The sequence below is a fragment of the Melampsora larici-populina genome (genome assembly GCF_000204055.1).
Source record: "Melampsora larici-populina 98AG31 unplaced genomic scaffold MELLAscaffold_30, whole genome shotgun sequence".
NCBI lineage: Eukaryota > Fungi > Basidiomycota > Pucciniomycetes > Pucciniales > Melampsoraceae > Melampsora > Melampsora laricis-populina.
In genome coordinates this window covers 564,642-591,062 of record NW_006768794.1, presented here as the reverse complement: position 1 = coordinate 591,062, position 26,421 = coordinate 564,642, and the positions used below count along the sequence as shown (strand labels likewise).

At 43.5% G+C, this 26,421-nt stretch overlaps 3 protein-coding genes across 3 annotated transcripts; 1 reads left to right on the top strand and 2 right to left on the bottom strand.

The window, feature by feature from the left end:
• Positions 1–3,592: 3,592 nt before the first annotated feature.
• On the top strand, positions 3,593–4,340 carry MELLADRAFT_89486 (uncharacterized protein; the record flags this gene model as incomplete). Its single annotated transcript, XM_007412394.1, has 2 exons — positions 3,593–3,975; positions 4,046–4,340. The coding sequence occupies 2 exons, from the start codon at positions 3,593–3,595 to the stop codon at positions 4,338–4,340; spliced, it is 678 nt and encodes a 225-aa protein (XP_007412456.1).
• Positions 4,341–5,840: 1,500 nt separating this feature from the next.
• On the bottom strand, positions 5,841–15,064 carry MELLADRAFT_108574 (uncharacterized protein; the record flags this gene model as incomplete). Its single annotated transcript, XM_007412332.1, has 10 exons — positions 5,841–5,960; positions 6,030–6,172; positions 6,253–6,406; positions 6,485–11,422; positions 11,490–11,794; positions 11,864–12,838; positions 12,914–13,081; positions 13,157–13,502; positions 13,583–14,860; positions 14,939–15,064. The coding sequence occupies 10 exons, from the start codon at positions 15,062–15,064 to the stop codon at positions 5,841–5,843; spliced, it is 8,553 nt and encodes a 2,850-aa protein (XP_007412394.1).
• Positions 15,065–15,925: 861 nt separating this feature from the next.
• MELLADRAFT_72422 (family 2 glycoside hydrolase) lies at positions 15,926–19,086 on the bottom strand (the record flags this gene model as incomplete). The annotated part of the gene is made up of 11 exons (XM_007412331.1): positions 15,926–16,356; positions 16,442–16,483; positions 16,552–16,817; positions 16,921–16,959; positions 17,057–17,172; positions 17,235–17,362; positions 17,450–17,598; positions 17,711–18,058; positions 18,134–18,268; positions 18,338–18,493; positions 18,562–19,086. The coding sequence occupies 11 exons, from the start codon at positions 18,977–18,979 to the stop codon at positions 16,279–16,281; spliced, it is 1,875 nt and encodes a 624-aa protein (XP_007412393.1).
• Between the last annotated feature and the right edge of the window lie 7,335 nt (positions 19,087–26,421).

The window sequence follows — 26,421 nt, the reverse complement described above, 5'->3', positions numbered from 1 at the left end:
ATGCGCCAGGATAAGGCGCATATTGTACACAATTTTCACACGAGGAAAGTGTTCTTACTATGTAGATAATGGAGGAACAAAACTCGCTTTTTTCTAGCGCTTTTTCACAAAGAGCCTCTTTTTTGATTGATTTTTCAACATCAACGCTCTTGAGTTTTTTTCGAAGCTTTTTAAGCATTCGTACCTCTGTTTCAAAGCTTGTTTTTTTTTTTCCTTATAAGCCCCAGTGGCTTACTTTTAAACACTCTTTACGACGTCTGAGTGAGCTTATAGGTAAAGGTAGTCCTAAAAAAATCGCTCGGTAGTCATAAAATTCCGCTCAGGAATTTTTGACTTGAACCCCACTATTCCCAATCTCGAATATTTGAATATTAAAGGGATTGGTCTAAAGACATTGGAATTAAGACCACCAGCGCTTTCAAAATTACGATATTTCAACTTTCACTGTAAGACTTATAATCAAGATCCAATTGCTCATATCTGCCGGATATCAAAAAGAACTTTAAAGATTATTGAATTTACTTCTAGTTCGTTTGATGACTATGCCGAACTTATCTTTAGCCCTATCATGAACACATTAGAAGGTCTTTTCACATTGTTTGTTACCGATGATATCTCAGAATCTGCTATGGATATGAGACTACCGAAACTTCGGCTTTTTTGAAGTCGGTATTCAGCTGATGAAGTTTTTTTTGAATTGGCCAATCTTTCATTCCATCCGAACCCTCGTCTTGGATATCTATCAAGGACCATCTTCTTTAGATTCTCACCTCAAATACGTAGGTGAAGATTCATTTGATGCAACACCTAACCTAAAACATATTATATTTATTTTGAGGGATGAATCGGAGCACGAGACGAGTGTAGCTCCTGAACTGGTTAAAACTCTGCACGCTCACGAGATTCACTGCCATGTCAGGCCCGAAACAAAACCTAATGAATTATTGGTATGTATTCATTGAATCTTCATAATCTAGATGATTTGATTTAACCAAGTTTGATCACCAGGAATTAGACTTGAAGCTAAACGGGCCATGGGAGTAAATTTCTCATGTTTATCATCAAGACCCCAAAGATACTTCACATCTACATCCCCATCAAGTAATTCACTGGCCTCTGAACAAGGCCAGACCAGTTGGATTGAATCTTGAGCTTTGTATTATATCTTATGGTGATCTTAAAACTGTGACCAAAATTAAAGTCTTGATTGAATATAGTGAGCTAGGGGTTTTTGTGTGAGTAGGTCTTCATACCCAGTTTGAGGCTTTACCTGAGATTTGTGTTACATTGAACTGAATGTCAGATTTAGGAGAAACCAAAGTATCATGAATGGATGTGATTATAAATATCAGGACTCAGGTATAGTATATCATCACATCATAGTTGCTTATAAAAAAGATTGTGAAAATCACCCCTTGACTACGTTTTGTTGGTTGAATTACGAACAAAAGAAACATCTATACACATAAGAAATTGCCAAGAAGTCATTCACTTTCTCAATGATGTTGCTTTTCAATTGTTCATCTGAACATTCCTGGATAATTTCAACATCAAGTCTTTAGAGACGTTCTAAAGCTAATGTTCACAATGGAGTCTTATGCCCATCATAAAATCAAATGGTTTAATTATGGTTCCAAGTTAACTTTCTTTGGCTTGACGCAAGTCTTGGGCTTTACAGTTTAGGAATCACTGGGCTCAGCTGTATATCGAAGGCAGGCTCTCTTTACTCCAGAATCGAGAGTATTTTTTGTGTTATGTCATTATCCTCTGGTGGATTCATCTCTGATAAATTCCCAAGATGATCTCTTCCAAAGTATATTATGGTTGATCCCAACCCTGATCATCAAATCACAATGAGAATTGGTATCAGGCTTCTAGATCTGACCAGTGGGGATGTGAGTCACATGATGCACTTTTGAGGAATACTAAGGAGTGAAGTTTGGAGTTTTGGAATAGATATATTTGCTGAAACAACTCATTGCATGAAAGTATTTCATATATCCTCTTCTTGATGTCTACATACAATGTTTGGGATCACCTTCCAGTGCTTCCTGATTAGGAGATGCCTCAAGCACCAGAATGCCTGTGTACAAGGCACTCAAGCAGGCTCATATTCCCTCCTTGTGACTTTTGATTGATATTGAGCTTAATATCAGATTGAAAACCTATTTTCCTTATTGCAAATACAATTGGGGGTTTGAAATATCACAGTTGTATCTTTATCTGGGCAAACTTTAATTTTCTCAGAACATCTACATACCATCTTGGTTGAGTAAAATTCAGCACAGGAAAAATCACAATTTTCTTCGCAGTAAGATTCACATGAAATTGATCTGGAAATCCTTTGATATATTATAACATCAACCATGGGCTTGGGATTAAAACTTGTTACTAGATATCAAACTCTCTTGTATGCTCATATCCCATAAATTCTTAGTACCATGGGATCAAGAATTGATGAAAACTTCCTCCAGGTATCTGAAACCTATGGAAAATAAAATACCTGACATGATACTTGGAGGCCTTATGCTTCAGGTGTCATCATTTGGTGCCTGGACTGCCTGTGTGTGGAAGACTAAGTTTGCTTCTAAATTCAGCTGTGGAGGTCCAATAATTTGACACCCATAGCTTTGTTGAAGGTTCTCACTGAAGTATGGTTAAACTTATGCATGCTTAACATGTGGTATCAAGACATGAAGAAGGGGTGCTATGAGACAGGTTTTCACAGCAGAAACTTAAAAGAAAAGGAGGGTGATTGTTTGGTCTTGTCATATTTTGATTTCTTCATGATGATTTTTGGAGAGTAGATAGATAAAGATGTAGATACTTGAGCCTTCTGTTTTCAAACATCCATGATGATGTACATCTAAGAAGCTCATCTTAAAGCTTTCCTTCAAGTTCCACCCCATATATTTACTCCGCCAGCCAATTTCAAAGCACCATCCCCTCACACCTCAATGATGCATGTCATATTTCTTTGACTGGCCTAAATTGAGATGTGACAGAGCATAATTTAATTTTAGGCATTTATACAAGGATTGCTGATAGAAAAAAGGTGTAAAGTGAGAGGAGGGCTTCACTCTGAGCTCCTTCAAAAGATTCTTGAAAGGCGCGCCAACATGTGCAAAAAGGCTCATTCTTCTCCATTTTTGTACATAACTCTTTCATAAAATGTTGAAAAACCTTTACCAAGAATCTCATGAGACCAAAACATTACCCTTGTAACCTCTAACACCTGAACCTGCCTCTTACCATGAAGAAATCCAGGATTCAATTTACGCTTGGATGTGTTTGCCAAGAGTTTTTCTCTTCGTGACAACTATAGACCCATATTGAGCCTCCATATGGATCTATGTGAACAAGGATTCAGTCTTCCATTGCGATTGGAGGACTGGAGGACTGGACTGTTGTGTTACAGTTCAGTTAATCCTCTGTTTTATGCGGCGCACTTTTTGTCTCCTGCCCTACCGCGGTCTGCCGATTTAGAAAATCGCCCGCACATCGACTTTAGATTGACATTTGACTGTTGCCAATGCCACACTCCGCCATGTGCTGAGCAATGGCATCCGGCACTACATAACCCCAGAAAACAATGACTACACCCGAACGACCACTCACCACACCAGCCCAGTATTCGCTACCGTTCGAGATTACATGTCGAATTGTTGAGACATATGTCTCCCAATTAGGGAGCCTTCCTCATGATGACCAGGACACCGCGTCGGACCGAACTCTTTTCTATTCATCAACCAAAGAACTCCTCAGACTTCGTTTAGTTTCCAAAACATGGTCACAAGCTACAGTTCCATTCGCTTTCCATACTATTCGGCTTTCTACATCAAGATCGGTGCAATCTATGCTGAAACACTGGTCAAGTTCAATCTACGCTCCTCGTGCTCAATGCCCCGTTAAACGTCTTATAATTGAAGGTCTGGCTTACTTGCAACCTAGCGATGCAAAAGACTCTGAAAAAAGGTGCGTTCTATACTCTGTCCATCCACTATAGACCGGCTAGGAACTTTTCTCATCTGTATTTGATCTGTAGGTCTAAAAAAACGATGTCCAATATTTATGGACGAAGTAGCGAATCTGATCAAGCTCATTGGTGGAAACTTACACGAGTTGAGATTAATGTTTACAGATTCTTTTGGTATTTCTGCAAGTTTACTCGAGGCTATAAAGCAAATGAAACATTTAAAAAAGTTGAACATCTTAGACGGGAACAAGCCATTCCAAGTGACAGGGGGGCTTTTCGATTCAAACTCATTAGCCGATCTTCTCTTTGCTATCCCCAAACTCGAATCTTTGACGATTCAATGGATAGACCTAGACGCATTTGAATTGAAATCACCAGCCCTGTCAAACTTACGCTACTTCAACTTCACGCACCATGATGATGCTACCGATACTATCGCTCAGATCTGTACGACAGCAAAAGAAAGTTTGAAAATTATCGAATGCGCGAGTATTGATGCAGATCTTGAGAAAGTCGAACAAATCTTTGGCCCTATCAAGAACACACTTGAAGGACTTTTTACATTTATGATTACGAATGACATCCCAAAGTGTGCTATCAACATAAAGTTTCCAAAACTTCGTGTTTTCCGCACTCAGTACTGCGACTCAAAATATCAAGATAACCTTTTCCTGACTTGGCCGATGGTTCATACCATCCGAACGCTCGTTTTGCACATTGAGGGCGGGCAGTATTATCTGAATTACCACTTCAAACACTGGTCAAAATCCATTTCATACAACACCTAAGCTGCGACATATTATATTTATCTTGAGTGAGAGGATCAACGCTGAGACCAGTGTAGCTCCCGAGCTGATCAAAAATCTTGACTCACACGGGATTCAATGCCATGTCTTGCCTGCGACAAAACCTGAGGAATTAATGGTATGTATTCATTGAATGTTTATAATCTACATGATTTCATTTAACCGAGTTTGATCACCAGGAACTAGACTTGAAGCTCAATGGGCCATGGGAGTAAATTGCGTCTGCTTGTCACAAAGACTCCATGGAATAATTAATTGACTGGCCCGTGTATAAGGTCGTAGCATTTGGATCGGATCTCACGATCAAGTTTTGGACTACATATATTTTATCGTCATGGTCAATTCGATTCCAATTCCCACATTGGGACCGAAAACCAAGTGTTGAGCAGATATGCTCAGGGTTGGCAGAAGTATGTTTTCAAAGTGAATTTGATCGTTTACACTTTCTTTAACAGTCACTTTGTGTATCGACTTATGCTCAGATTCAAGAAATAGCTGGAATCATATCCAACGGCGGATCTCATTGAACTAAAATTGTAGAAATCTTCCAATCTACCATGGGCTTGAGGGAAGATCCGAGTTTTAGTCACTTTTCATTTTAAATTCAAATTGTATATAGAAGGCACTTCTTGACTCGCATTTGAGGGCGTTTTTTGTGCTGTGTGATCATAATTGATATGATGGATTCAGCTTTGTATTGAGAGGTTTTGTAGTGAAAAATTCATCCGATCTCTCTCAATCTCATGTCTTTGTGCAATTCTGATAATCATATCAGAATAAGAATCATTTCTGACAGGTGTGCTGCTGTTCATGTGAAAATGATATAACTTTTGAAAAACAATGGAAATTAAGTCTTCTCGATCACATCAGCTAGTAAATACTTTCGAACGATATGTCCATCAATAAAGTTTTAAGATCAGTGACTAATTCCCAGATAATAGAATTATAAAGATTCATCCGAATCGGACAATTTTATGAAACAAAAAAATAAAAGAAATACAAACAAGATAACTCAACAAAACTCATAAACCTCAGTCAAAAACACAAACAAAATCAACTTATTTCCCATATGACAATTTATTACGTGCAAATACTTCCTGTTTTCTCTTTTTGATCCTACTTTTAGCATCACCTCTGGAAGCTTTTCGTTTAGCTGATGCCTCTGGATGATTAATAGCCTGAAAAAGAGGATTCATATGATCAGTACCAGTTTTTCATTTCTATATATATTACCATTCAAAACATACCTTTAATGCATCTACTGTCTTCCTTTGATGTCTCTTCTCTACCGCTCTTGTCCTCAAGCTTTGATAAACCGATGAGAACTTCGTGGTGCCCACCTTATCACGTAAGAATTCTTGTACTTCTCGAGCCAAGTTTTGCAATTCGACTATCATCATATCAAAAGAATAGTAAAAGTTGTCCAGTCAAAATGTTGCAATGGATTGCAATTCAAAAAGAAGAGCTTACCCATCTGAGGATCTTGAATATTGGCATCTTCCAAGATTCGATAGATAGGAATCATTAAAGGATTTAGGATAGCCTCGAGGTCTTGCGGAGAAAGAAAATTGATGAGTGCAGCAAAGCATCTTAGCACAGATATTGGTTCGAGTGACCATTGTCGCTTTGAAAAAACAAATAAATACTCATTAGCCGAAGTATTGGATAAATTACAGTTCATGTATCAAATAGGAATACTCACCCCATCCTGGGCTGCAAATAAGCTCGGCCTCTTAGCATGTGCCAAGTTAGCTTGGAGACTAAGCTTGCGAACCATTTTCATTAATTCGACACCATGACAAATTGTCTTCTTCGTTTGCTGTTGTTCTTCGTCCTCAGAACCACTCATGTTTTCTGCATCTCCACCCGTCTGACGAACACCGTCAATCTCGGCGATTTTCTGCAGATCTTGATCATCGCCCACTCGTTCTCTTAGAGCCTTCAAGACGAAGAACAAGTTCTTGACGATTTGTAAAGCCAAAGCTTCGTCCAAGTGATCACTCCTGAGTTGTAAACTTGATTGTCTAGCCACTTTCACAAGTTGTTCGGTCTTCAATGGTCGTGCTTTCAACACATCTGGATTTGAGAACAGCATCCCCAAGAGCCTAGCAGCTGAACTTCGTACCCACATATGAGGGTAAAGTAAGAAGTTTTGAATCATACTCCAGCCATCTGCCTCGAGCGCCGCTGTGATTTGATCTGAATCTACTTTATAAACCTTTGATAGACCTTGAAGAGTTTGATAAGCGAGCTGCCAATCTAATGATGATTCTGTCTCTTCGTCCTCTTCGACCATCAGGAGTTCTTCAGCAATCAATTTGGCATTAGAGAGTAGTAAATCATGAATCCTTCGGATTGTCTGAGAATCTCCCACCGCTTTGACTTCTGCATAAATGGCCAAGATTTGTAAAGCCGTTCGTTTGAGACCAACTTGACTCTTCTTAGCTTGATACCAGGCGAACAACATTTCAAGGAACTCTGTAGCTTTCCTCGGGTCCATCCTACGAAGCAAGACTTTCACAACCTCAAGTGACATCTGCTTGCATTTAGTCGAACTCTCGTTTGTGACTGACATCACAAGACCCATGAATAAGATGTCCGCGTGTTTAATTACCAACTCGGTTCCAATCTTGTTTGTGATCGCATTCAAAAGATCTAATACTGATTCTCTTCCACTCTCGTGTTCGTAAGATAAATTTTTGATGAGGAATTCCAAAGATTTTGATAATCGACCTTTACCTTGTGGATAGTCAAGCAAGAACTGAAGATAAATTGATCTACACACTTCTCTCACTTGTGCAGCTTGTGCGGTGACGAGTACATGTACAATTCGATCCATGAGGTCATATAATTCAGGAGCGAGAAACTTTTTGGACATGATTCCTCTCAAGAGAGCGAAGAGAGTTAATTGACGAGTAGAATCTTCGAGATCAGGTGCAATCATGTTCAACAGAGCGGTAAGTTGCTTCTCAGTGAGTTCAACTACTTTGCAATCTCTAATCACAGTTCCTAGTGTCTTGAGTGCAACTTGTGAAAGTTCAGATTCAGATGTACCAATATGAGATACTACTGCCAACATTTGTCGAACGATGATAGTTGCCGACTTTTCAACCGACTCGAGTGGGAGCTTAATCAAGATACTCATCACCCTCAATCCACGACCTAATACTTCACTATTATGAGAATAAAGTGTGTTCCCAACAACGACCACCAGTGGATCAATCAATTCCAAGTTTGAAGGCTCATGTAAGTTATAGGTTCCTTTTCGATACAGTGCTTGAAATAGGTCCAAGCCTAAACTGACAAAGTGATGAGCATTCTCTTCATAATGATCAACTTTAGATTTTATCTTGCCAGACAAAACTAACTTATAATCTGTGGGTTTGATGACTTTCCGAGTGTTCTGATTGGATCGATTTTTTAGTAAGTCGGAGTTACGTGCGATGAATGTGTGAACTAGCTTCAAGACCGTTGGAGCATCAAATCGACGGCTGTTGACCACCACTCCGGCAGTAAGTCGTCTGAAAGACTCTTCCAACTGAGTCAACAATCGAGGGGAACGTGTCGACTCGAGTATATTCCGAAATGGACGTAAGATTTCAGTCAACTGCTCTGAGCTCGATAATCGACTGACAAGCATCTGTAGACTTTCCAATGAACGTGAAGATCGAGTCTCAGAAAACTTAGTCTTTGCTTTCAATTCTTTCGATTGCCTCTCTTTTGCTGGGTCACCAAACAAGTCTTCAGCCAAAATCTTCATTATCGGTGCGACCACCTCTCCTGGAACATCGCTGTCCTCCCATTCGCCGGTCTTGGCCAAGATGGCATAAATGACGTGTGCCAAAACATGAACTTGTGGTCCACGTACCAGTGCCGATCTTAACTCTTTGACCGTCACTACAAGAGATTCCTTGGGTAATAAAAAGGCAATATTTGCCATTGCAGTTCGCGCTGATTGACGTGTTTCTTGATGAGTTGATTTGAGAATCTGAGCAAGACTAGATACCACACCAGCAATGGCAAGTTCCTTTGCGGGTGAAGGCAGAAATGTAGCTATCATGGCTACACCCTCAGACATCATGATTCTTAAACTTTCATCGGGTCCACCTTCCTTCTGCTGTTCCATGAAACGAATCAATTTGGGTATCAATCGGTCCGATACCATTTCAGTCACATATGTAGGAGCTGATGTCAGTTTGGAACCATCTTCAGTTGTAGGTACCGCAAGATTGAAATAAAAACCTCGCAAGATTGATACGACGACTCGAACAATCGTCTTGTTGACAGTTTCAGCTCCATGAAGTAATTTCATATAGAACTGTAAGATGGCGTTGTAAGCCGACCAGGATAGGGCTTTCACTAGCGTCCCGAGCGTTCGGACCGATTCATTGACAACTTCAGGATCTGGTCTCGTTGTAGTCTTGGGTGCCAAAGTGTGAACTAATAATGGACAAAAGATGTCGAATATCACTTTGCTACCTAATCGGCCTTTCTCTACCTCCTCGGCTAATCTTCTCAATGCTCTAGTCCTTCGATGAGATTGGATATGATATACATTTAAAAAGAAATTGGCCTCTTTATCACCATCCACAAGCAAACATTTCATTTCCGTCAATTCAGTCACATCAGGTAAATTCTTCGTGATAGCAGTCGAAAGTACATTTAACACATCTTGCCTGATAACTTCTGCTTTCGAACGTAAGGCTTTCTTCAATCCTGTGAGCATTACTTTTGTCAAGACAGGTCGTAAGATTGAATCTGGGGTACTACCATCAATGACTTCAAAAAACCTTCCGAGTAAAAGGGCCGAACTATTTCTCAAACTGAGTTCTTCCTCATCTCGGATTTGATATAAAGCATGATGAATCAGAATCTCCCATTCCAGCGGGCCAAATCGCTTGTAGATTGACTCGTTCAGCTCTGCAAACGCATTCAATCTCCTCTCAAAGTCCGGCTCGTCCAAACGTTTGACCGAAAAACTGTTCAGTTCGGCGATCAGCCGGACCGTATCGCTGTCTCGCAAATCGCTTCGGTGGATGCTAATAGCTTGAAATGCCTTTACAAGCGCACATCTTCCTTTACGAGTTGTGATAGTTTCCAAGAGAGTCGAGAGCGTCTTGAGAGTACTAGGCAGGGTCGCATTCAGGGGTGCCTTGCCAAGGAACTCAGAGAGAATTACCAATAAATTTGTTTGAATGGCCTCTGGGACCCGATAAGAGCGTTTGGCAAGTAATGGTATAAGCAATTCGCAGAAGCTTTCGGCATGTTCAGTATCAGTGATATAGGGCATCAAGCTTGAGAGTAGATTGATTTGCCGTGACCCTGTACTAGTCGCGTACGAGGGCACTCCTGTCGATGACCCACGCAGAAGGCCAGCCAAACTTGGGAGAAGACCAGCAAAGTATGAGGTCAAGAGACGCTGCGGAGAGTATTCAGGTCCTGTGTTGACATATCGGATTAGGTTCTCGAGAATGTCAAATACTCTATTGATCACATCTTGTTTTACGTTGGGAATTGCTAAAAGCTCGTAAACTGATTTCAAAACATCCGGATTGTGATCCACCAACAAGAGAGCCTGCTCCCGATGACTTGACCATGTATGGAACAGGCCAAGAAGAGCAGATGGAGCTTGGGCCGATTCAGAGGCAAAGGTTGGTAGTCGAGGACTTATGACAACATCAAAGATTTGTTGGATCCATGGTTGAAAGGAGAACGAGAGGGGGGCATGCTTGAAAAAGCTCGTGAGGCGATGAATGGCCTGAGAACGTATCTTCTTGCATAGGCCGGTTTGCGATCCTTCAGCTTCAACGCGGTGTTCACTGACAGCCACCAGTTTTGATTGAGCGGTGGTAATGAGTCTGATTACCGTGTCCAAAAGTTCAGGCCATCTTGAACAAAGATCTCGCCCCAATGACTTCATCACGTCACCCAATAAGGTGAGAAACCCAAGTTGTTTTTTCGAGCTCAGTGGTCCACCCATTGATTTCGTGTCGGAGTTTGACTTCAGTGGATTCAGCATCAAGTCGACCAAAAGGTCCAGTTCAGTGGCTGAGAAACTCTTGAGTGTCGAGAGGATTGCTGCTCTTCGAGGAGCTTGACTTTGGGCAGTGGATCCCCGGCCTCCATTCATCAACATACATCCATATAAGATCCGGATCGCTACCGGGATGACTTCGGCCCGATCGCCATCTGAGACTTGATCGCCATTCGAAGTGAAAGAGAGCTTCAACAGAGTATCCCGAAACTTGGATGAATCCATCAAATCCTTTAGATGCTCCTGATGTCGAAGAATACCACCATCTTTCCAAATCAAGATACACTCCAATGCCAAAGTTCGAAGTGTAGAATCAGGATCCGCCAAAATGTCGTAGAGCGAAGTTCGAAGCTCATCGGATCGATACAAGCACTTTGGTGCGTTGAATTTGGATATAAGAGGTAACCAATTGACCAAACGTGTCCTGGCAGACTTTCCAAGCATATGACCTTGCTCGATATCATCCTCATCAGGCTGACAAAATTTGAAATAAGCGCCGATGACCAATTTGTTGTGTTTTTGAGCAATTTCCGGATTGTGACACAAAAGTTCAAGTAACTGGACCTCATAATTCCGTCGATCTAAGCGAGATTCCAATTTCTGGGCCTACAAAGAGGGTGATCATTAGAAATTGGGAGATCACGAGATACTAGAGTGTTAGGAACCAACATACATCTAACATTGCTTGGATGCGTTCGCTTTTAAGATCTTGAATGCGATTCTGTTCAAGTATATTCAAATTTGTACACAGAAACTGCGATTCATTTGAGAATTTGCATATCACCCCAGGCCCTTGAACCTCGAGGGGAGCCTCAAAATTCGTATAAGGAGTCAAACATATCGCAGGCGATTCATTCAACACCAACTCAAGTTGGCTCCATACCAACGACCAAAAGCTAGCGGGAAAACGTTCGTTCAGTGTAGTGAGAGATTTAATGCTTTCCTCCCAAAGCGGCTTGAAATGAACTTTCAATTGGGCTAGTGGAGAAATGAAAATTTCGTCAGTTACAATCATTCAACACACTCAAGGTAGAGAAGAAAACTGACACATGATATATCTTTGAGCGATATCAACCGATTCGGAATCTTCTTCTAGCCTCGCATCAGATTTGACCATGATACCAAGCTTCCTAATGTGCATCTGACGGTCCCTAGACTTCTCTACTAGTAGAGGCGTCTTTTCAATTATGGTACATTGATTGAGAATATTTTGCCGAACAGGATCTCGATTGAGCAGAATCAAGATCTCGAGAGCTTCCGATCGAATGCTTGCGCTCTCCGATATAAGGGCAGGCTGCAGATGGGGATAAACTGATTCGAAGGATGGTAACAGCTGGTGATAATCGGAAGACTTGATATCAGAACATAGTCCACATATCTGGTGAAGCACATCTCTGTGCCATCCCCAGAGTTCTAACATTCGAGGTATGTTGGCAAGTAACACATCGCACTTGGACATTAGACCTTCGAACCGGAGGAGAGCTCGGATTGTAGCGATCAGTTGAGAAATCGCGATGGTATGATGAAGATGAGTTCCGTGTGAATACTCTTGTAGGTATCGAGCACGGAGCGATTGTACATCCTCGGTGCTGCCCGCCTTGGAAATGAAGGCTTCGAATAATCCAAGCCATTCCCGAAGTGGTGCGCGTGTCTGCAGATACTGCCGTAATTTAGGGTCGGGTGCGATGTTGGCAAAGACAAAGAGCCAATCTGACGCTTCGTGTACTGTTGTATCAGAAAGTTGATCGCTGACCATTGTCGTCGAATCGGTAGAAGTGATGAAGTGGAGAGAACGCTCGATGACAGATTTGATCGCCCAGCACACTTTCTGGACGACTAATTCAAGCATAGGATGAGGTAGACTGTGCTTGAAGATGCCAGCGATGTTGCCCAATAAGCTAGCCGTCGAGGTGGAGTCCACTTTTTCATTGGCTTGGCTCGGAGTCAGGCGAGCAATCAGCAGCGGCCATAAGTTCGGAAGAAGAAAGTCGTCCATGAACGGCCATTGCACTCGATGCAACGCTGAGCAGACCGAGTATATACAGTCAAGTGGTAGTATCATTGGGTTCGGGTGAAGAATTCTTTCAATCACCTTACGAATCTTCGGGCTCGCGAGGAATTCGCCAGTGTTTTTGATAGATGTTAGTAGATTGATGATATACGATGTGACCGAAGGATATAGTTGAGGAGAAAACCCAGTCTGAATATTTGCCATCAAATTGGTCAGATGATCCAAAGTTTCGAACATATCGATCCTTTTGGATTCTACATAAATTGTGAAGATGGAGTTATCAGTGTCTTGCCAGTCGGAAAGAAAGTGAATTGGTTCAAAAAGCTAACCAGCTATCTTGGATCCTTGTCGAACTCCCGCAATCACTGACAAGCTTTGTAGACAAACTTGCAACGCAGGCGCCGGGTGGCCGTTCTTTATGATAGGGGTATCGGCATTAGTTTCCAAAGATTTGAGATGATCTCTTGTCCTGGACAGGATGTCAGCCAAGACGCTTTCAAAATGTTCCGCATTTGTATGATGTAAGAGTGCAATCAAAGCACCTTGTGCTACTCCGCCAGAAAGGGATGTTTCATCCTGTAGTGGTGGGTCGGCTGGCCGCGATGGTTGTTTGACACAAGCGTGCAAGGTAGATATTATCTCAGTAGCTCGGGAATGTAAACGATGATCAATAGTCTGGCGAAAGCATAAACGTACGAAAACAGATCAGCTCAATTCACCCAGGATGTAACGATTGGTTAACCCAAAAAACTCACTTTGCAACTTTCAGTGATAGCCCAAGTTATACCTTCAGCAAAAACTCGAGCCCCACCTTTTTCCTCCACCAGAGTGTTATGTTTGACTACACCTTTACGATCAAAGTCGCGCTTGTCCTTTCGAGCTCTGAGTTCACCTTCACGTATGATCTCTTCCGACTCTACTGCCATCAAATCATCGAGCATAAGTTGAATGAGCTGAGCTGAGCAATTCTTCTTCCGGATCAAAAAAGCCAATGAGGTAGCAAAAAGTCTCCTGGTCGATGAATTGGTAGCGTAAAATACACGTTTGAGAGCGTCTGGCTTGCTGTCATGATTATTGGTGGGCTTTTGTGAAGGTGTAGGTAGGAGCGCGTCCAGCTCTTCAGTAGTGGGGAGTAATTCGTCTTCCTCCTGTAGAGACTCTGCATCGATTCCTTCATCTACGTTCGCCGCCAGAACTTGATGTGAGGAATCTGTGTCACTTTGAGCACCATCTTCATCTTCTTCGGGCAATTTGAGAGCTCCTTCTCCGGTCTCTTGATGGTGATGAGTTTTGGCTTCCGTTCGTTGAATATCATTTGAGGGAGATGGTGCACCCAGGGCAAACCGAGCTAGCTGCCATATTCTATGAAGTCTATCGTTGCCGAGTTGTTCTTCTTCATCGGACAGAACCAAATCTTTCGCCAAGGTCTTGAAAAGATGGACGATTACTTGAGTAGATTTTTCCAATGTCTGTGGGTCGGGGTTCGGTAAATTGATGAGATGGAGTAAGGTGGTAAGAATCTTTTCGAAGGATGAGGTGTTGTTGGTAAGCGGTGAAGCATCGAGTAGGGCAGTCGATAAATCCACGATCAAAGGAACCAGAAGGTCAAGCACTGTTGAAGCTACAAGATCAACCCTTTCTCGAGCCTTCAGTAACTTGCGCTTCTGCTCTTTTTCGGCTTGCACATGGTCATTTCTTGCTCGAGTTGAAAATGGAGTTTTCGGAAAAGGTTGAGAATCATCATTTTCGTCTTCGTCCCCTAATTGGATTGTTAACGCCGCACAACAAGCGTCGATGACCTGGTCCTTGTGGTGTAATAGGAGTGGCAAGCTTCGAGTGATAGGTTCGATATTTCGATACAATTTGGTGAATGGGATCGAAAGGTTTTCCAATGTGGCATTCTTAAGAGCCGGAGAAAAGTGGCAATCGTGACCGTCTTTATCTTCGAGCTCCAGGGCTAGACTGGGATGAGCAGTGACAACATGACTAAGATTGACTTTGAGCTTCTTCGATCGTGAAGCCGCAGAGCTGAACTGTACACCGATTGTAAGAATCAATATCAGGAGAAATGACCTTCAAGATGCGAGATAGCATATGGAAACTTTGCTTACTTTGAACCTGGTGTCTACAAAATCTTTAGCAGACCTCTTTCGTTTAGGAGGTCTTTGAGCGCCTTTTGGAGGGTCCGCGAATGTCTGCTGCTTTCCCGCTGTTGAAGTTGATGTGAGCCTAGCCATCGTGATATAAAGAAAGAACTGTGCTGAAATCAAACTACATAGATGGTCAGGCAAAAAAGTCAAATTCGACAAAATAACCACCACCAAGGTTCATCAACTGCGAGCTGCGTTTAATCTTTCACAGCATGTGACAGCTCGGTCAGTCAGTGACACGCTGTGTCGAGATCACCAGCCCACATGCAAACACGAAAGAGTCAACATGGTGATCATTTTTGCAATAGGCATACTCCATACCTTCAAAATCAGCATTTGAGATGCCTCTGCACAATACGTATTTATGCACTACCGCGGCGCCTGCTGATCCAGATGTCTGTGTATGTTGGTAGGGGTGTAGTGCAACTTGCAAGAATTTACATACCTTTTTTCAAGCTTGTTTGCAACGGGTATGATGGAATCAAGAGTTTGGGGATAGTCAAGAAGGATAAAATGACTTTGTTTGGGCTCCCAAGCGCAACTGGCATCTTGCAAGCAGAAGTATACTTGTTTCTCCACGCTGAAGCAAAAAAAGTTTTACTCGGGTAAAGCTTCCATTCGTCTTGAAATTCACCCAAGCTTCATCGATGAATTATCAGATGAAATACTTTGCCCCTTTGTATATCCTACTGGTTGCCCAAACCGCATTGACGAAGGGAACCCAACCAGTCTGACAGTAACTTGTCATGATGAAATTTGTTGTAACATGAATTCCTGCTGATTTAGAACTTCAGCGTCTAGGAAAGATGAAATACTTTGAAGCCATTCAAAAAGTGTTGAGTAAAAGTGTATAAGTCAGTATCAATTCACCGATCTTAGCTTGGAAATCAGATTGGTGAAAGGGAATCAAGAGCTCATTGAGGTGTCTCACAAGCAAACAAAACCTTTGACGACAGAAATATTGAGATTTTCAACAATAAAGCTATATATACAATTGACTCGATTCGAGCAAGATGATTAAGTGGAGGACAAATGTAATGGCAGAAAAAAACAATCCATAAAGACAGCGAGATAACGACATAAGCAGAGAGAATAAGAGATGAGTCTATTGTAAGAATCTCGGGACGGGGATGTTCCGCATGGCACGAAAGCATTAAGAAGTCACTCGGGGAACCCGGGCAGTATGACCGATGAAATACACCTCTTGAAGGATGGCGCGCTGGCTCCCCCCTATTGTCAGGATAGGTTCGACTACAGCTGAATTGTAGATGCTATCGCCTATCGTCTCACGACACCGCTATTCAATTGGATTTACTGTGAAGTGAGCTGAGTAGCGTGTTCCATCTCTTAACATCTGCTCGCACAACACGTCGATCATACTGAGAAAAGGGGTGGGTTCAGTATATATCGTGTTCTGGAGAATCACGAAGCAAAAGAGCGCGGCGTGAAAACAATAAGGCTTACCGTTACCAGTCCGTTGACTTCACCTTCTACATCACTCGTTTGCTGTCGATTATGGACAAATTTTAGTCCACGGTATATCAAGGCAAAATACATGAATATCAGAAACTCACAGTGTAAACTCCAGCGCTACAACTATAAAGTTCGAATTGTTCTTTCAATTCTTCGATCACAGACAAAGCACGTTCATTCCATACTTCGGTCGAGTTAGTAATTTCATATGTTCTATTTTGTGAATCGAGTGCCTGTTGAACTTTCCAAGCGTTTTTGAGCTCTGGTATGTGACCAATTCCTCCAAACTCTCCCTGTGATCCAATACGTTTTGGATCATATGGTGAAGAATCCAATGAGAAAAATGGAGCTCCGCATTGCGGTGCAGCTAGGAAGGGGTATGGAAGCGTTTTTTTCGGATATATAGAAACATGTGATCAGCTTCCATGGTCCTGACACACTAGACGAGGGCATAAGCTGAACCAATTTACCGTAGTGATGGTTGTCGGAGAAATCTCCTGCCCCATGATCTATGAAGATATTGTATGAAGTCAGTAAAAGATGACCGAGGAATGGCAATGTTCAGTTGGTGACGGTCCATGTTGGAAAAAAAATCTCGGCACACACCTCTCCAACCCGAAGCTGACATAATCAAGCGAGTAGAGTCTTGAGTTCTAACTTTCTCAGTGATATCTATTTCAGGTGAACCAGAAGTCTGACCAGAAGTCTGGCCCCAGCCTTCACTGTAGACAGGAAATGAACTCAACAAATGATGACGATAGTGAGAGGAAACTGAATTACCCACTTGAAAAGTATCCAGGTCACAATACATGGAAAGCTGTTCAAGGCAGCAACTGTTCTGTAAACTTGGCGTTCGAACTCAGCGCTATCCTCGATCGAAGGGCCTGGATTTAGGTTGAGCGATGGCATGTCCTATCAAGATTGGAATAGTTTTTTGATGAGCTTCACCCCGCACAAGATTATATAATAGAAGAAGCCATAGTAGGAGCCGAAGCGCACCTGCCAAACCAGTAGACCCAATCGATCACAGGCATAATAGTACAAGTCAGGTTCCACTTTAACGTGCTTTCGTAACATATTGAAGCCCAATTGTTTGAGCATCTTGAGATCAAAGTCCATCGCCTCGTACGTGGGTGCAGTGTAGATGCCTACGTCATGAAAAGGTTTATATATCAACAAGAGAACTCATAGTAGCCCGATGAAGGGTTTCATCATCTGATGTGATCAGCGAAGTCAGAATGAAATAAAGTTGTATCACACCATCTGGCCAAAACCCTTGATCTAGCGGGCCGATTTGAAAAACGAATTGTCCATTCAGAAAAGGTCTCACAACCCCTTTCTGGTCGACTTTCTTCTCAATAGTCCTGAAGCCAAGATAACTCTCCACCGCGTCATCTCCAAGTTGAACAGTGAAGTAGTACAAATTCGGTGCTGCAGGTGACCACAGTTTGGGAGCATCCAATTTAAAATTGCAAGGCTTGTTAGACGTGCCGGAGGCCGTCAGAAGGGCAGAAGGGGTTGGACCACTCGTAGAAGGCTTCTGTGGGTATAGTGTTACTTTGACCGGAACGCTAGCTTGCGGATCGGATGCTCGGGCGGTGATGCTCACTGATTAAGGTTTGCAAAGTCAATCTTAGATGATTAGGTTGCCGAGGATGAAGTATGAAGGACGATCCCACTGACCTTGGCCATGCATATCAGCACTAACATCAAGCTTGGCCACATACACGTCAGGAACTGGCTCCAAAAAGACAGTCTGCCAAATTCCAGTGGTTGCAGTATAGAAAATGTGACTCGGCGTGACCGCTTGTTTGCCCACTGGCAATACAAAGATTGAGAACGGTCGGCGTCAAAAAGGAATGGTAGATTTCGGTTCGAAAATCATACCTGGTCTTACACCGCCAGTGTCCGTAGGATCATAGACAAATACCAATAATTCATTCTCGTCCCCAGCAGGCTTAAGATGTTTGCTCAAGTCGATCGAAAACTTGAGATAACCACCCCGATGAAAATCGATCTTCTGCCCATTGAGAAAGGTTGTGGCTTGTGAAAATGGTCCAGAAGCGTGGTCAACATCAACCTACTTTAGACGAAGATGGATTTCAACATACCTTCATAATCGACTGCACCAAAATTCAGCAAGACCTTTCCCTTCCAATCCGCCGGGACCTTGAATGTCTTTCGATACCATACGTGAGGGTGACTTTCCATTATTCCACTCAATGCGCTTTCTACACAGAACGGTACCAGAATCTCTCGATCGAACCCAGCTCCTCCAAACGGGGGCGAATCCAAGTCCAACGAGCTTTTCCCAATTTTCAACTGCCATAATCCGTTGAGATTCTGCCAAGTCTTTCGTTGTAGCTGAGGACGTGGGTACTCAGGCCATGGGTCCAAGCCGACTTTCTTGGTCCATTCGGTGTCCAATGGACCTTCTTTGAGAGTGTAAGATGTGATGTTGTTGGATTGCGTAAGGGTTTCTCCAAACAAGAGACCAATCACGGAGAGAATTCCTGGGATGCGAATCATGCTAAGGTCGTGGCTCTGTCTCAAATACCAAGACTGAGTCGCTAGCTGATGATGATGATGATTTGGTCCAACAGACTTTGAGAGGGGCGGCGAGAATCAAGTAAATGGGTAGGAGTATTGGGGCCCACTGCGCAGGGAGGCAGTGGTCTATGTAAGATAATGTCCCACCTCATTTCATTTCGATCGAAACTTTCATTGCCTACTCAATTGAGTCGCGCAGACTTCTCGAAGCTCTGACAGACTGAAATGCGAGGAGCACATTTTGGAAATGTGAGATGAAGGAATTCTGACTTCGCATGCATGTACAGCTTTTTCCTGAGGTCACGTGACCCAAAAGTTCACTCATCCATCACATTCTCCTTATAACTTGTTTTCTTCATCAACAACCTCTTTTCCCATCGATATCTCGCGTCCGATGCTCCCTGACGCGTTCGACACGGGACAGATGGTTGAATATGAACCCACCCACACAACTCGGCCAGCAGGTGGAAAGATCTGAACACTTCTAGTCATACCAGTGACGTGATTGCCTCGTACCTCCAAGGCTGGGATCGAAGCTAAACCCAAGTCGAAATCGCTACCGAAACGCTGGGCACGACCCCAAAGCGAAAAAAATCCCTCGTCTAGCCGAGCTTTTGAAGAAGACGGCACATTTCAGCACCCCAGGACTTGTTGCTCAGGACCACATCCAAATCATCACAGGAACCCCTTGATCCGAGACGATGTCAATACTAGTACCAGGCAGGGAGGAGGATTGTTCCCTCACTGGTTTCCTGGCTAAACTAGTGGCAGTTGCAAACAAAAAGATGCAACTCCCGGCCAAAGGCTCACTTGCAAAACAAGTGCATATTGACATTGACACATGCACCAATATCCTAGTCCTGATCAACCCCACCTTTGATCAGCACCAATTTGATTAAACAAAGAGAACACTCTTCCATAGACGGGCATCCAATATTGCAGGCTTCACCAGATTGTTGGTGCTGTTGATGAACCCCCAAATGTTGACCTCTAACCCAGCCTTTGATTTCCGGGCTAGCTTGGGGAACAAGAAGTTTGAAGTGCTCACCAAGCAGGTAGCCATTTTAGCAGCAAAGTCAGGGAAACCAATCAAAGCCAACCAGATGCAGGTGCTTCTGGTTCCTATGCAGCAGCTGCTTCACAATTGGCCAATGAGAAGCTGCAAACCCCGCCATCTGGGCCTAAGACGGGACAAAAACGTACCCCAGACCCCAGGCTAAAAAGTGTGTGGCAAACACAATCACATTTTTTCAAACAGACAAATCTTGTGTTGCTGTGAATACACTATCAGTCATCCAACTCATTCAGAGATTTAACAGTGCTTTTTGAATCAGAAACAAGAAGTGAACCAACTCATCTGAGTCAGCTCTCACAGTCAAGACAGTCTAGTGCCACACCTCAAATGACCTAGGTCTTCACCTCAAAAGTCCAGTGCATGCTGAGAAGATCCAAGAAGCAGAAAAGACCAGCCTACCATCCATCCCACCATGAACATTACACAATCTTAGTCCACACAATCCTCATGTCCTTTAACCCAGAATTCACCAGCCATAGGGAAGAGCTGATCATTGCCTCTAAGGTGCCATATTTTTGCTGCCTACACAAACAGCAAAGGATGGAGGCAATCCCTGATGTCACCGCAGTGCACCGCAATTAAGTGAAAAACTGTGATGCACTGCAAAACTATACTCAGGCGTGACGCTGCGGTGTGTAAGCAGCGCAGTGTAGTTACAAGGCGACATAGGACCCCGGAATGCCCCTATAAAGGGTAGTGAAATAAAAAGTTCCTTTTTGACTTCCGCAGATCTCCACCCCTGCCAAAACGCTAAGTCCATTCCTGGCTTCACCCATAGATCTAGGAGGGTATGCGCAGACAAGCAGTGGTCAAAGGCTGGCATTGATGGCAAAAACCAGCAATAAAACAAGGCAGAAATCGGCAGAATCAAAGCGAGCTGTCTATAATCCCATGAATTTTAACACCGCAGAAGTCAAAAAGAAACTTACTATTTCACTACCCTTTATAGGGGCATTCCGGGGTCCTGGCAACATCCCCTGCAATGATACTTAGCGCAGTGTGTCGCATTGCAGTGGCGCAGTCATTGCGCACATAATTGTAAATAGCATAAGAAAAAAAGATAAGTGAAAATGTGTTATGACCCTATCACGGATCACAGGGGTTTCACGGATCTGTGACATGTACCACCCTCAACCTCTTACTAAGATAGCGCTTCACTTTGTATTGCGCTTTTCCTCATGCTACAATAAACATACATCATAGTCACCACCTCCTCCTTCCCTCCGTCCCCAACTTCAGGCCCCCTGAAGCAGGCCATAACACATTGTAGCATCTATCTGAGACGGACTGAAGGAAAAGAAAAAACAAGAAGAAAAGAAGAAGAAAATTAAAATTAAAAATCACAATAGAAGAAAGAAGTGAAAATTTTTTAAGAAGAAGAAGAAGATTAATAAAGAAGAAAGTTTATTAGATTATTAAAGTTAGAAGCATTCAAGTTAAATTCAGAGATCACGCACCCCATCCCACACACCACGCCTTCCTTTCAATTGCCGACTGACGAGATCGAGTCGATCGACAGCAACTCTTGGCACGAAGTCGAGACAGACGACCAAACCCTTACCATGGCCACTACCGACGACATCAATTGCCTAGCCCAACAACTTGCCGAGATCAACACCCGTCTAAATCAGGAGACTGCCCAACGTACCAAACTAGCAGCCCAACTCGCTGAAGAAAAAAATCGACGAAATGAGGCAGAGGCTCGAGTGGCGCAGCTAGAAGCTTCACAAACCAACGGCGCAACAAACTCACCACCGACAGCTCCAACCCCTGACACGGCCAGTCTGCTGCACCGCCTGCTCCTACTACCGGTCCTACGGTGCCTGCAATTAAAGTCGCAACTCCTGATAAGTACAAAGGCGCGAGAGGAGCTCTAGCAGAGGCCTACGCAAGTCAGGTTGGCATCTATATCGCCATGAACAAAGCCCTGTTCACCACCGACAAGGCCAAGGTCATGTTTGCGATTTCGTATCTGACTGGTGGGGCCATAAAGTGGGCTCAGCCATTTCTCCAACGTATCATGGAACCTGCCGAGACAAAGACCAACCCCGTCACGTACCTTGAGTTTACACGAGCCTTTGAATCAGTGTTCTTCGATTCGGACTGTCAAAAACGCGCAGAAGCAGCCCTTCGAGCCTTAAAACAAACTAAATCAGCTGCTGAATACACTATCCGTTTCAATCAATTGGCACCTACCACCAAATGGGAACTCCCAACACTCATCAGCCACTACCGTCAAGGCTTGAAGAGTGCCGTTCGAATTCCAATGATCCGCGACCAGTTCGATGACTTAGAGAGTATCACCAGACTAGCTTGTGCAATCGACAACGATTTGAGGGGAGAGATAGTCGATCCAGCTACCATTACTCGATCTACGGACCCAGATGCCATGGATATTTTGTCGGCCAGGTTCAACATTTCGTCAGAGGAGTATAATAGGAGGATGTCCAGTCGGCTGTGCTTTAAGTGTGGGAAGCCGGATCATATGGCTCGTTGGTGTGGTGCTAAGAGTAGAGAAGGCGGTAGAGGAAAGTTTGGGGGTAAAGGAAAGATCACAGAATTAGAGGCCAAGATAGCTGCATTACAAGTAGGATTAGGAAATCAATCAGGATCATCATCATCAGCAGCAGATTTGTCAAAAAATGGCGCAGCTCGGGAGTGACGGATGTGCCACCCCCGGGACGGAGTGAGGAAAAATCAAGAAAGGAACTAGACTCAATTCATGTAGATGCAATTAACAAATATGATCCCCGTGTGTTTACTGCTATTTCCCTTTCTGAGACTCCCTGCGCCACATCCCCAAATCCCCATAACGTCCGAGCCCATGCTTTAATTGATTGCGGCTCCACGCACAACGTGATCGGCAAGAAATTTGCAGACCGCGCTGGCTTACCTGTGTCAGATCTACCAACCGTGGGAGAAGTGTACGGCTTCGATGGCACCCCACGCGTTGTTGCTCTTGAAACAGACCTATTCATCGACACCGACCAGAACAAGACCAAATTTTTAGTTACGACCATCAAAGATTTGTACGACACTATTCTCGGTATGCCTTGACTACGCGAGAATGGGCATCGTATCAACTGGAAGACCGGCACATTAGAACCGAAGAACTCACCAAACATTGCAGCCTTAGAAGCGGCTTCGTCCAACCCGCCACCATCCCCGGATTGCCTTGAGGCCCAATTGGGGAACACTAGGGACAGTGACGAGGGGGTAGTTAGCAAGACTAACACTATACCCCCGCGATGTGAGTCTAAGAATTTTTTTTCACCATTAGTTTCTGGAACAACTAGCAAGCAGGATCCCTTCCTACAGAAATTACATACCGAGACAGATAATCCAAAGACCCCAACGTTAACGCAAGAACGCACCATCGCCGCTGCTGTGTCAGTGTCGCCTGCTCCGCAAACCACCCCGACAAGCCTTGAGGCCCAATTGGGGAACACTAGGAAATGTGGCGAGGGGGCTCTCAGTAATAGTGAGATTAAGCCCCCGCGATGTGAGTACAACAACACTCCAGACCCAGCACGTGAATCAGTTGACAAGCTCTCACCGTGTGATGACAGATCGCCCCCTGCTCTATGCGCCGCAAGCACCTCATGGAACTTATCCGCCAAACTCGCCGCAGACGACGCCAAAGATTGACCTACTAAGTCAGCCGAGGAGTTAGTCCCGACACGGTACCATCGATATATCAACATGTTTCACAAATCAAAGGCCATGACCCTACCTCCGCACCGCCAATACGATTTCCGGGTTGATCTGATCCCTGGGGCCACCCCGCAAGCTAGCAAAATCATCCCGCTGTCACCTGCAGAGGAAACAGCATTGAACTCAATGATTGATGAAGGCCTCGCCAAAGGAACAATCAGACGCACGACCTCACCTTGGGCATCACCGGTCCTCTTCACAGGGAAGAAGGACGGTAATCTACGTCCCTGCTTCGATTACCGGAAGTTGAACGCACTTACTGTGAAGAATAAGTATCCCCTACCCCTTACAATGGAGCTAGTGGACAACTTACGAGACGCAGAGGACTACACAAGCCTAGACTTGCGCAACGGGTATAACAACCTGCGAGTAAAGGAAGGAGATGAACAGAAATTAGCCTTCATTTGTAAAAGAGGACAATTCGAACCTTTAGTGATGCCGTTTGGCCCAACAGGCGCACCTGGCTTTTTCCAGTTCTTTATATCGGACATTTTACGTGAAAGGATCGGAAGAGACTTAGCTGCGTACCTAGATGATCTGCTGATATATACACCGAAAGGGGTCGACCATGAAAAGGTAGTTGAGGAAGTACTCCAAATCCTACAATCGCACAACATTTGGTTAAAACCGGAAAAATGCAAGTTTTCAAAAAAGGAAATCAAATATCTGGGCTTACTTATATCGAAAAATAAAGTCCGCATGGACCCCTTGAAAGTATCAGCAGTGAGCGAATGGCCAGTTCCAAAGAACGTGACACAAATTCAAAGATTCCTGGGTTTCTCAAATTTTTATCGACGATTTATTAGCGAGTTCTCCAAGATCACACGACCTTTACACGATCTGACGAAAGACGACGTACCTTTTGTTTGGACTGAGGCACAACAACAAGCGTTCGACACCCTCAAAACATCATTCACGACCGCGCCGATATTGAAAATTGCGAATCCGTATAAGCCGTTTATTCTTGAATGCGATTATTCCGATTTTGCCTTGGGTGCTGTCCTCTCCCAACTCAACGACAAAGATGTGATGCACCCAGTTGCGTTCCTGTCTCAATCACTGGTGCAGGCCGAGCGTAACTACGAAATATTTGACAAGGAGTTATTAGCTGTGGTCGCCTCTTTTAAAGAGTGGAGACATTACTTAGAAGGAAATCCCAACCGACTAGAAGTGACGGTCTATACCGATCACAAGAATCTAGAAACGTTCATGACCTCAAAACAACTTACCAGACGACAAGCCCGATGGGCTGAGACGCTCGGGTGTTTTGATTTTCATATCAGATTCCGTCCAGGCCGCCAATCAACAAAACCAGATGCACTTTCACGCCGTCCTGATCTAGAACCCCCAGCGAGTGAAAAGCTGTCGTTCGGCAGCTTTCTGCGTCCAGAAAACTTATCAAAAGACTCATTTAACGCCGACATTGACAGTATTGAAGCCTGGTTTGTGGACGAATCAATTGAGCATGGGGATGTGGAGGAATGGTTTGAGAATGATATATGTCAGGACCACTCAAACAACCACCTGTGGCGCACAGAATGTTCGGCTGTAAGCCGAAGATAATGTATGCAGTATCAACGGATAATGTCCGAAAATTGGGCCGCAGATGAGCCCAGATGTGACAGATGACTCTGAGAAAATTTTTTGAAATAACTCCACAAGTTTTTATAAATCTAAGTGGTAAAATCATCAAATAAAACAACTTTTTTTGCATCATAAACATGCATTAGAATGTCTCTAGAGCTTGTGGGCCTATCTCACATCCCCAAAGTGCCTCTGCAGGTGTTAGGCAGCCCAAAAATCGAAATTTGACTCATCTGCCCACATCTGGCTCAGTCTCAGATTCATCTGTATGAATCTGAACCCGACTATTGTAAAGTCTTAAGATTCATCTGGCTACACAACCGTCACTAAAGCCGTAGCAGATTGATCTGGCTACTCATCAGGCAGATTCATCTGCTGCATTTACCCTCAACCACGACTCCATTCTAGGTGGTTGTACATGTGTACTATGACTCAACTTGGTAATCAAACACTGTATACCTGCTACAGCTTGACTCAACCCGTGTACATAACATAATGAGCTTTGATTCCAAGCCAATACATTGGGGGGGATCTCATCTGAGCTCATCTGAGCTTCATATCTACAAAACTCACTGGCTACACATACGGCTCTGATGATTCTGTAAAGAGCAATCCCATCTGGGCTCATCTGACCTTCAAATACACAACACTCACTCGCTACACATCTGGCTCTGATTACTCTTCAAGGGCAGATCTCATCTGGGCTCATCTGCCCTTCTCAATACTCATACACAATTCTTACATTGCACCAGCATGTTGTATCTCTCAGTCCTTGTACATAGATAAAATTGCATTACATGTTTTATGGAATTGAATATAGAACATCTCACATTCCAATCTTCCTCCGCAACATACCCTTCCACTGACTGAGCCTCAAAGTGTTGTCTTCAGCAATTGTTGCTTCTGAATATTGGCAAGTGTTGTGCAGAAGAGATCCTAGATGAATGTCTCATGCGAAGATCACATGTGCATGATATAGAAATAGTCCATGATAGATTCTCAGTACATTGCGCAATGTTGTGAATTATTCACAATGTTGTGAATTTTT